Source organism: Phascolarctos cinereus, unplaced genomic scaffold (genome assembly GCF_003287225.1).
Source record: "Phascolarctos cinereus isolate Bilbo 61053 unplaced genomic scaffold, phaCin_HiC Scaffold_4;HRSCAF=312, whole genome shotgun sequence".
Classification (NCBI taxonomy): Eukaryota; Metazoa; Chordata; class Mammalia; order Diprotodontia; family Phascolarctidae; genus Phascolarctos; species Phascolarctos cinereus.
The window spans coordinates 431246182-431258175 of record NW_027555847.1 but is presented as its reverse complement, the minus strand read 5'-3'; the positions used below and the strand labels follow the sequence as shown (position 1 = coordinate 431258175).

Genomic DNA, 11994 nt, shown 5'->3' with positions numbered 1-11994 from the left:
TTTCCTGGCTACACTGACTTTTCTGTTTTCTATCTTCCATGAAAATGATTACTTCTTTATGAGCTGTCTCATGTAATTTTAATGAGTTTCTTGAGAGGAGGGGCTGTCTTTTACTTGTACCTCTACTGTTAACACAGATCTCACCATATAGTAAGTACCTCAAAACATTTTTCATTATATTCCACAAGAAAAAAACAATAGTAATGAACACAATTATTATTTCTTAAATTCAACAATTTTTTTTAAAGTATCTACTCTGTTTATAGCAATGTGGTAGGACATGAGGGAGATACACGCTTTTGATAAGATAGACAAAACTATTATAAAGTTTACAATAGAAAAAAGGAACAGAATACTTTCACATGTAATTATTCAATATAATATATAGCACCTGCTTTGAGGTGCACAGGCAACACGCTATAGGAAACATGAATGGGGAAATTAGCTAATAACAGTGATGATTTCATTAAGAGGTTTGGCATTTGAGTTATATTTTAATAGATGGATAGCAATTCAGTAGACGTGTGCTTAAATTTTGTAGTGTGAATTGCCATGTGGAGAAAAATAGAGGTTGTTGGCTGCTGGAGCTGAAGCCAGAGTCAGGAGGAGTCAGGAGAAGCCCAAGCAGCCAGGGCTGGGACTGGCCCAGCCAGGGCCTGAGCACAGGGCCTGGGTCTCAGGTCACAGGTCTCAGATTGAGCAGGACCATGGGGAAGGTCCAGATCTTTGATATCTACCTCAGCAACAGCCGCGTCATCTACAATCCCAGGGAACCACTGACTGGGACTGTAAACCTGCACCCGAGAGCTGAGCTGCCCTACCGAGCCATCAGGGTGACCTGCACAGGGTCCTGTGGAGTGTCCAGCAAGGCCACTGATACTTCATGGACAGCAGAAGAAGCATACTTCAACAGCACATTGTCCCTGGCTGACAAAGGAACCTTGTCTCCTGGAGAATGTCTTCCCCTTCCAGGTCTTGTTGCCAACCACAGCACCCACATCCTTCAAAGGGCCCTTTGGGAAGATTGTGCACCAGTTTCAGGCTGTGATTGAGACCCCTCGCTTCTCCAAGGACCACAAGGACCGTATCTTCTACATCCTAAGTCCCTTGAACCTCAACAGCTCCCCAGACATCAAGAAAGTATCCCACAAGGCCAAGTGCTGGATCTATAATCTCCAAACAATCACAGAGGTTGAAGGCTGAGGGGTGAAGGCCTGGAAGACTGCTCAGTGGCGGGAGCAGATCTTGGTGCCAGCCCTGCCACAGTCAGTACTGCCCAGCTGTAATCTCATCCACATAGACCACTTCATCCAGATCTCACTGAAGGCACCTGAAGCAACAGTGAATCTGCCCCTTTTCATTGGCAACATTGTAGTGAATTGCCCTCCATTGAGTCCTGCATTGTCCCTATCTGGGCTCCCACCTCCCTTGGTGCTTACTGCACCACCTGAGGACTTGGACATGGCAGCCTGTGGGCCTTCTCCTATGGTCAATGTCTCCCTCCCTACCAAGAGCCACTCACAGCAGCAGCAGCAGTCAACACAGCCCTTCAGCTACACTCCTGGCCTGAGTTTTCCTGAGACCCTGCCTGAGGCTGAGCCTGGCCCTGGGGATGGTTCACCTGCCCCCAGCTGGCCTCCCCTTTGCTTCTCCACTGGTGCCACTGTTCCCTACTTTGCTGAAGGCCTTGTGGTGCCTATGCCTACAGCCAGTGACCTGATCTTGCCACCAGAGTATAGCACATGGGGCTACCCTTATGAGGCACCCCCCCCCCGCCATGAACAGAGTTGCAGCAGTGCCAGCTCAGGCTTGAGCAATGGGAACTGACTTGTGGACCCCTCAGCCCATCCAGTGACTTCCTGCGTCCTTTGCCTCCAGCCAAGTTTTCAGTGCTGTGAAAAGAAGGAGCTGCTGTCTGAACATTGAGGGAAGTGGGAGGCCCATACCCTGGGGCCATCTGACCTCTGACTTTGTATCTCCTTGTAGAGTCCCTGAATGCCTTAAACCCCCGCCTGTCTGCCTGTCAGGTTGAACTGTGTATTGTGGCCCTGGGGGAGAGGTCTTGGGGCTCCAGTTGTACTGTGTATCCCTGGGAAGGGCTGACATCCAACTTGGCCCTAGTGCAGGGAGGACTGATCGTTTTGTCCAAGGGCAGGGCCTTCCCTTATTCCCAGGACCCAATGACTCTGGGGAAACTTTCACTGGCTCTCCCTCTTGTGCCTTTTCTCCTTCTGGGCTCATGCTAGGTGAGTTTTTTCTCATTGCTGTAGCCCTGGCTTCCTTGGATAGCATGAAGAACTCTCCTGCCATTTTGTGGCCAGGGTCTGTTCCCTGCACAGCCATAGCTGGGGCAGGAGACCCCATTGGCTGGTTCTAACTTCCTGTCCCCAGGTGGGACTATAGACAGAGTGGAGATAGCTGGGCTGGGTCTCCACTGCTCTCCCTGACTTCTACTGGATTGTAACCTGTAACCTCCCTCCCCTCAACCAATACACCCTGGTGCTCATCACTTTCTCTCTTCTGGAGTTAGGTCTCCCTTGGACAGCCTGTCCTAGGGCATGTTGTGGCATGGATGGTTCTGCATCCATCTTGGTCAGTTTGCTAGTGTCTTGGCTTCTTGGATGTCTGGGAGAGTAAGCAGCACCTTGGTGATCTGTTCTGTTCCCTGCCTTCCCCCAACCCCTCCCAAGCCAGCCAGGAACCCCTAGCCTTTCTTCTGTCAGCATCAGGGTTGGTAAGTCTTGCCTCCAGTCTGCCTAGTAACTCTTCTTAAAGCATGTATGCTATATTAAGAGGTTGCTTGGACTGGCTCATGGGGCAGACCTGGTCTCAAGCTGAGTAAGGCTTTAGGAGCCCTAGGGAGTCCTGTCACTTCCTATCTTTCTATGGCTTTTTTTTTTTATCTAGGGCCCCTCTTCCTGTTTCTTCAGGTATTTATTAATAAACATATCAGCACTCTCCCCCTACTTGGTCCCAGCCTCAAAGGTGTGAAAATTTACACATAAATAAAGTTTTTGTTTTGTAAAAAAAAAAAAAATACACAAAAGAACCAGGATGGAAACGAGTGGACATGAAGAAAATTTAGAAGAATATAAGATCCTTGATATCAGGTCCTCTCTTACTTTTGTACTTATAATTCCACCACTTACACACTGCATGAAATATTGGATTATAGATTTGATTTGGAGTTGGAAAGGACTTGAGAGACTACTGAGTCCACTCTTTACATTGAAGATATAAAGAAACAGAAGTTTTAAGGGACTTTGTCAATATCACACATCTAATTCTAAGATGGCATTGGAAATCAGCTCCTTTAGATTTCAAGTCTAGTACTTTATCCAGATATCCAGATTATCCAACACATTTATTGATTGATTGACTGATAGTTTGGTTTGTGCAAACAATAGTACATTCAAGAGAGCAGCAGAATACAAGACTGGAAAAATAAGATGACACCTGAGAAGGGAGAATCCTGATTACCTGACCAGGGAATATAAACTTGGTTTTTGAAAGGATGACAGGTAAGGATTTTGTGTACTAGAACTGTATGACAAGACACACATAAGTAAGGCAAGTATAGCAAAAATGTGATGTGTTAATTGGAGGCAGAAAAGCATGGAGCGGGAAATTGTTAGAAAGTTACTGAAACAGTCCAAGTGGATGAAAATGAGGATTATATTATGATAGTGATGAGAATAGGGAAAGGAACACATGCCAGAGAAAATGCAGGTGGTAGAATTTTTAGGATTATTAACTGGAGACAGATATGGATAAATAGATAGATAAAAAGGGACTCAAATATGACACTAAGAGTTGTGAAATGGCAGTCAAAGGAGAAAAAAACTGAAGAGTAAACAAGCACCATAAAAGCAATGAATTAGACATATCATAAGAATAATCAAACAGCAATAACCTAAGAAAAGTTGAAAATAAGAATCCAAACCTCAGAAAATGAGACAAGTCTAATAAAAAAGAATTATGAAGTTATCTGTGGATATGGATCCCATAGGAGTCAATGAGGTAATCAAGGAAGAGAGTGAAGACAAAAGAAGAAAATATTAAGGACAATGCCTTATTCACAAATGGCTTTGTAAGTAACAATTTAATAAACTTCTATGACATATTCATTTGGAACATCATTAAAATTTAAGCATATTCCTTGAGGTCAATAATGTATCAATCTTATTTTTTTTTTTTACTTTTTTCCTGAACAGTAGATATAGATTTCTGGTTGGTAGTAGCTTTAAATATCTTAGTTTCTAAGCATATGGTTTTTTTTAGGATCTCATTTATAACTGACTCTTTAAAAAATGTCTCTCCTCCTAGTTTAAGGTTTCTATGATAAGCATTTCCAAGAAAAAGCCTCTGTTCTTTACAATTTTGAGTCACCAGATCATTTATTAACTGAGTATGTGCCTGTACCCTTTCTGCAATTACCAAAACTTGTAAATTTTCCCAAAATGATATTTCTGGAATCCTGCCTTCATAAGCATTTGTTCTACTCTCTTGCTCAGAATATTTAGAACATTTAAAAGGGGAAAAACACCCACAGTCTAATCACTACTGCCTTAAATTTGTTGTTTTCTTGTCATTAAAATGACCTTTATCCAAGTTTCAAAATGTACATCTTCATTTTGCAATTGGTTGACAAAGAACATTTTGTATGCCACATGTTCAAATGTCAGGTCTTTATTTCACTTTACAAAACAATAAACATCACTTGTAGTCTAGGTAGATACTTACTATTCTCTATCTAAACAACATCTTGGCCAAGCATTGAGAATAACTCTAAATTTTAATCAATTAATCAATGAATATTTATCTAGTGACACATAGGGTATTCAGCTCAATAATAGGCCAGGCAAATCTTTTTTTAATTAACTAAAGTTGACTTACTTTATAAAACTCAATTTTCCAATTACTAATTTTCCTGTAAACTAGTTGTTGCTTCAATTGTTTCCTCCCACAGAAGTCATCCTTACCCCTTTATTCTGAACAAAACAGAATAATCTTGGCATTTTCCTCACCAATGTCTTTTAGAGGTGTGTACACACACACACACACACACACACACACACACACATACACACACACACACCAGCTTCATTTTAAATTGAAGGGACAGTATGAAATTTATTGTAGCAAAGATAAAAAAAAATCTATTGCTAGAAACAAAGCAATCATTGTTGAAGTGAATCAGCACACTGTGGTAGGAAATATATTCCTTCCTTGTCCCAAATATCTGTACTTTATTAGCTCACAATAGAAATTTTTGATTCCCACATTCATAAACTCTGTTTAGCATTTTGATATATTAGATGTATTTTTCCATAAGTAGCTTTCTGAAATTTATTAGAAATTTAAGAAAACCTGAAGGAAAAAAGCTAATGTCAAACGACGACTCATATTGGCAGAATGAATAGGGAAGTTAATCATCTAGCAATGTAGAAACAGAAGGAGATGGGTACTTCACAAAACTGCAGAAAGATGGAATATCTTTTAAAATATATTACATGTTTAACAAATGTCCATCTGCCAGCACACCATATTTTTTCTGTTACTTCTCAACATGGCTACACCCATCAAAATAAGGGTCAGTACATCACTGTAATTATTTTCCATCTTCACCTTTCATACAACTATAAAGTTACATCTTACTGAACATTATGAACATGATCATTTTGGCGAGGCGTTAATTATTCTAACAATTTTATTAACTTACCTACTTCTCCTTTATGTTCTTACCAATTTCTTCTTTTATCACCTACTAAAATCCATATCTCTTGTAGGTAATATTAAATTGTAATCAATAAGTGAATGCAATTGATTACCAAACAACTCTATTAAGAGTAAAAGACTAAATTTAAATTTTATATATGTATATATACACATATATATGCATACATATATATCATGCATTTTTGAAAAGTTTGTGAGAGACATTTGACCTCATTTCCCTCTCTAGTGAAGAGGAGGTAAAAAGGTAAGTAAGCAATAGGATGGCATGAAAATGCAATCAGTTCTAGGCTGGGAAAGATGTAAAGTTTCCCTGTAGGTTTATGTATTCCTTTTTACCTAATTTTTCATGGTACAAAAACACTTGAAAGGAAGTATGTCTTGCTACAATGATTTTTTTTTTTTTTATGAATCAGCCACAGCTATCATCACCATCATATTAGACTTTTCCTGCCATCATGGATAGAAGCTGGATTTTATTTCTGGTGGCTAATTCTCCTTCTTCCTGACTGATATCCACCATTCACTGTACTGAGATAGGATATAATGATGTTACTTCACATATTCCTCTTTTCTTCTCTATTCTAGAGAATAGTCCATAAAAGATACATGGGAAAAAATGAAGGCTGGGAGTGATATATTCTGTTTTAAGTAAAATCTGAGTAATTATTTCAATTTTCTCAACAAATTACCCCAAAGCCCACCAGTAAGCTGCTCAAACATAAAAGAAAAAAAAGTAGTCATTTAACCATTGGAGAACCTTAAGTGTATTTCCATAACAAGGTCACTTGGATGAGTTTTCAGGGGTCACCAAATTTGCTTCCTCAAGTCAGAGAACAACTTCTGTTGTGGTCAGTATCCTTCATTACATGAAAATGCCACAGGTGCTGACATTAAATAACAAAAATCTCTATGAATAACACCATCACATCCTTTAAAGATTCACTTTTTTGCTGTCATCACTCATGAAATTCTCAAAACCATATCCTAGGCATGTAGTTCTTGAGCTCAAAGTATAGTATCTCTGGCAGTTGTTTCTCTTTTAGAGTTTAGAGACAAGGATTATATAATTATAAGTATTTACAGTTTAATGTAAACAAAGCACCTTTCTTCAAAATTTTGATTATATACCCCTATCAACAGAAAAAAATTTTAACTGTCTCCTCCAAATATATGCATATTTACTTACAAATTACATGTACTAAAAATATGTATATTTTAAGATTTACATGAAAAAGAAATTTTAAAATGGTGAAATAAAGCCAAAATTATTAATGATCTTAAAGTTTATAGAAAGGCATTAGAGGTTATTGAGTAGGGAACAGAAGTGGTCATACCTTTGACTTTAGGGGAAAAAAAAACCTTTAGGAGGGCAGACCCAAGATGGCAGAGTAAACAAAGGGAGTCATGTCAGTGTTTATAAATTCTTCCCCAAACAAAGTCAGAATAATGCATCAAAATGTATTCTGGAGTGGCAGAACCAACAAAGTAATAGGATGAAACAATTTTCCAGCCCAAGACACACTTAGAAGTTTGGCAGGAAAGATGTCCCACTGGGGTGACAGTAGGGCACAATTCAATACAAGCTATCCTCAACAAGCCAGCATCTCTGGGTCTATTGAATCAGCTGTTACAATAGTTTCTGAAACTCTCAACCAATAAACTGTGTTGAGCAACTGGTAAGAAGGACATTACAGGGGACACTCTGCTGGAAGTAGGGTCAGGAATTTGTTTCATTGTCCATATACTTTTGTGTAGCAATACCAGAGTGATTAGGATCACTAATAGAAAGCAGAATCCTGAACACAGTTCCAAAGTGGGAAAAAATGTGATTGTGGTCAATCAGCAACCAGGACATCAACCATGAGAGAAGTGAGTATAACTCTTTCTATAGACAACCAAAACTATCTCTGAAAACAGCAGCATGAAAAACATGATGCTTAGGCAGTGGCATAGCAAGACCAACTTTAACATAAGTTAGAAGTCAAGAAATAAGCTAGGAAAATAAGTAAACAACAAAATACCATAGAAAGTTACATAGTGAGAGGGAAGATCAAAATAAACTCAGAAGACAATGTAATCGAAGCAGTAACATGCAAATCTGTGAAGAAAAATGTGATTTGTTCTCAGGCTTTGAATGCCTTTTTTTTTCCCCTAATAAAATAGAATCAAGCAGAAGAGTATTTGGGGAAAAAAATGAGAGTGATGCAAGAAAATCATGAAAAAAGAATATACAGCATGGTAAAAGAGGCATAAAAATACCTAGGAAAATAACACCTTAAAATTAAAAAAAAAAAAATAGGGGGCAGCCAGGTGTTGCAATGGATAGAGCACCAGCCATGGAGTCAGAAGAGCCTGAGTTCAAATCCAACCTCAGGCCAAACACTTGACACTTAATAGCTGTGTGACCCTGGCCAAGTCACTTAACTCCAATTGGCTAAAAAATAATAATAATAATAATTAAATTTTTAAAAATTAAATTAAATTGGAAAAAAAAAACAGAGGGTACAGAGCCAAGATGGCGAAGTAAAACCAGTGATTGGTTTGAGCTCTCTCCAACCCTCCTCCAAATACCTGTAAAAAATTACTCTAAACAAATCCTAGAGCATCGGAAGCCACGAGAAGACAGAGTGAAACAAATTTCCAGTGTATGACAACTTGGATGGCTGATTAGAAAGGTCTATCATGCTGCTCTGGGAGAGAAACACAGTTCAGCATAGGCACAATGATTAAAACCAGGCCTTAGTGAACCTGGAGGTGGCCTCAGGGGACTGAATCATGAGCAGCATGGCAGTCGCCAAACTTCTCAACCCACAAATGTTAGCCGAGCCATCAGTAAACCATGAAGTTGTATTGAGGCCAGCCATACCCATTATGAGTTGGATTATGGGGACCTCCGCCTCACATAAAATAGGACATGCCCAAGAATCATCAATTATTAAATGGAAATGGTATTTGCAAAATAGAGTCAAGACAGGCAGATCGGGTGTTTCCACCTTGCATGAAAAGGTATTAGAATTACCAAAACATTCAAATGATATTGATATACCACCAAAGTCTTATGATCAATCACCTGTTTCTTGGAATAATGGATATGATTCTCTAACCCCCGAGCAGAAGAAGCATGCTTGGTTTACTGATGGCTCGGCTAAATGTATAGGATCTAAAAGGTGCTGGAAAGCTGTAGCCTATAATCCTTCATGCAATACTATTTTGGAAAGCTCTGGTGAAGGCCAGAGTAGCCAATGGGCCGAATTAGTGGCTGTCTATCATGTAATTCAAAAGGAACAAGGTGGCCAATGTCATATATATACTGATTCCTGGGCCGTAGCCAATGGCCTAGCAGTTTGGATGCCAATTTGGAAGAAACACGAATGGAAAATTAGAGACAAAGATGTGTGGGGAAAAGAATTATGGGAACAAATATGGGAATGGTGTCAATGTACTAATGTATCTGTATTTCATGTAGATGCCCATGTGAATCAAGATTCTGTGGAACGTGAGTATAATGCCCGTGCTGATGAATTATCCAAACTTCAAGGAAAAGCTTTAAAGGTCACCCCCAGAGAGGAAAATGAAACACAATTAGGAAAATGGGTCCATATCACCGCAGGACATCTTGGCGCTCTTGCATCTTACAGGTGGGCATTAGACAGAGGGATTAACATACCTCTGGATCTATTTAAGCAAATAGTACAAAATTGCATACAATGTCAATTATTTGCTCATCGGCCTGTGCCGAAGAAAATCACTGGAGAATTGGCTAGAGGGTCTTTACCTGCTCAAATTTGGCAAATAGACTATATTGGACCATTACCTGTTAGTCAGGGGTGTCAATATGCCTGCACTTGTGTGGACACCTACTCTGGGGTATTAGTTGCCTGCCCCTATAAACGGGCTACCCAGAAAAACACTTGTAAAACCCTAGATATTATTTCTCTTTATTATGGGACCCCCCTACAAATACAGAGTGATAATGGTACTAAAGTTTGGATAAAGAAGCATCAATCTGATAGACCAAGGCCAGCTGAGCTCATAGCACAAGGAAACACTAATACTGCCATAGTAGTATACCCTGGTGATGATAAATGGTATCATGTCCCACTAACCCAAATGTTTTTACGATATTAAGTGTTTTACAGTGTTTGCCTGCTATACGCTAACTATGGCATGAACTCCAGGTATTCCAGTGGGGAATCCTCAGCAAGGACCGCGTACTGATTCCATCTACGCTGGTGAAAACAACACCCACATCATGAATTGGTCATACCCATTCAACGTAGAAGTTTGGGACGCCCCTTTATTTCCCCTAATGAGAATCAATTTAACTAGTTTTAATCTAACTGTAACTGCAGCAAACGGTACCAATATATCCTGTACCCTTACAAGTTGGCCACCTAGTCCATATTTTCCTAAAAGGTTAAGATCTGTAACATATAATTGGACACAAGTAAACTCCACCTACACTGTCTCACTATCACAAGCGGACGACAGAAAATATTTTTATTGTCGTAACACCTCCAATGGGCTGTATGAAGAATATCTAAACCAATTAGTATGGGTTGTACCTGTGACTCCGAAACCTCCTGGAATAATTCGTGTCCCCCGCTCATGTACTAACACCTCTATCTTGCAACACAAAATAGTGTTTCATTATAATGTAACTTTTCCCTCTTTAGAAAGTTGTGTCAGGAAAAAAAGAGCTTGGTATGATACATTACTTGGTGGTGCAGGAACTGGTTTGGGTATAGTTAATTCTATAGACCTTGAGACCTTGGCTAGCAGACTGCGCAGTGCTGGACAAGATGTTTCTCAAGCTTTGACTGTGAATGCCCAATGGTTACCCACAACGATCCTGCCACACCAAAATACATTACAATATCAAGGCCAATTTTTACAAGTCTTTAATAATAGCATCCTCGTTAATTTACACCTTATGAAAAACATTGTGTTTTATTTAATTGGACTAAATGTTCCTTGCAAAACTTATATACCCTCATACAGAAGGAAAATGCCCAAAGATTACTACAGGAAGGTAACTCTCACATATGGAACGATATACTTGACTTGTCAGATGTATGGAAAAAGCAAAAACCTGAGAATGCTAGATGCACTCCACTTTGGTGCGCTGGAACTATTATACTCTACCAAGTTAAAACTTGGACTGTTATGTGTCAATTTCATGTAATACCTTTTGTCTTACATAAATACTTTGCTTTACCTCATATCTATGGAAACTATATAGATTGGTATAATGTAACTCATACTCTGTCTGATTGTGTTGTAACTAATGGAGGGATTGTTTGTGGGATGATGACTCGGCAGATGGAACCCTGCCTTCTCTCACATTCATCCAATTTGTGTGATCTAACTTTATACCCAGTGAGTAACTTTTCTATGATATATGAAGTATCTACTCAATATGTTTGTATAGCTTCTAATAATCACTCTGACCTTCTATCTGTAGATGTTACTACTGTTCCATTTTCTGGTTGCTTATCCAATGTATCTTTCCTACGCTGGCAAGGAAATGATTTTTACTTTCCACCAGACACTAACCTAGTTAAAAATTTTGCTTGGGTACCCCAATCTTTGCCTCTACCTCATGTGTCTCTATCTCTATATCCCCTTATGAACATCTTGAATCAGTCGACTGAAATCAAAAAGTTATTAGAGTCCAACCAACGCGCGTTAAATGAACATCGAATACAGACTCTTATAGCTGCAGGAAGACTAGTCGAAGCTTCTCATTTAGTGATCTCAGATACTAATCATCATTGGTATGATTTTCTTTTTAAATCTCCTACTGCTACTATGTATTTTAATTCCTTAGCTACCCCCATACTACTACTTGCTTTGTTCTTTTTATGTCTTTGTATATGCAATTGTTGTATGTATACCAAAATACACACTATATACACTCATGTCACACCTTTGCCCCTCACCTATTATTCTCATGATCTTAAGGCCAAGTGAAATGGAAATTGGAAATTCCCCTTTAAATTAATAAGATCACTCAAATAAATAGGTTCAGTTCAAATCTCGGTCATGACCGTTCCATATCTCCTGAGTGTTCTTGGCCTAGCATTCCAGGAACTAGCCATTCCTAGGTCACGTTGACATGGAGGGTTGGCTCCTCTCCTTGTGAGACGTGATGTTATTAAAAAACAAAATACCAAGCCTCAGGCGGATGGGAGCGTGGCTAAGGTCAGATGTGTATTGGACAAACCATGAATAGCGCAAGCATCAAAAAGGGCT

At 39.3% G+C, this 11994-nt stretch overlaps 1 protein-coding gene and 1 pseudogene across 2 annotated transcripts; both read left to right on the top strand.

Annotated features, from left to right (window-relative positions):
* Window positions 1-692: 692 nt before the first annotated feature.
* Window positions 693-1872, top strand: LOC110218007 (arrestin domain-containing protein 1 pseudogene; annotated as a pseudogene).
* A 6735-nt stretch (window positions 1873-8607) lies between these two features.
* On the top strand, window positions 8608-11665 carry LOC144456956 (ribonuclease H-like). Of its 2 annotated transcripts, none has more exons than XM_078153328.1 (2): window positions 8608-9377; window positions 9869-11665. In XM_078153328.1, exons 1-2 carry the CDS (start codon window positions 8611-8613, stop codon window positions 9897-9899), a joined length of 798 nt encoding a protein of 265 aa, XP_078009454.1. In that variant the 5' UTR covers window positions 8608-8610; the 3' UTR covers window positions 9900-11665. The 2 variants fall into 2 exon arrangements, with proteins under 2 accessions (XP_078009454.1, XP_078009453.1); XM_078153327.1 differs by having other exon boundaries at window positions 8620-9377.
* The last annotated feature ends 329 nt before the right edge of the window (window positions 11666-11994 follow it).

Bases quoted from the DNA above. Each gene is read 5' to 3' on its own strand.
- LOC144456956 (XM_078153327.1), top strand. From the start codon at position 9,992: ATGAATTGGTCATACCCATTCAACGTAGAAGTTTGGGACGCCCCTTTA.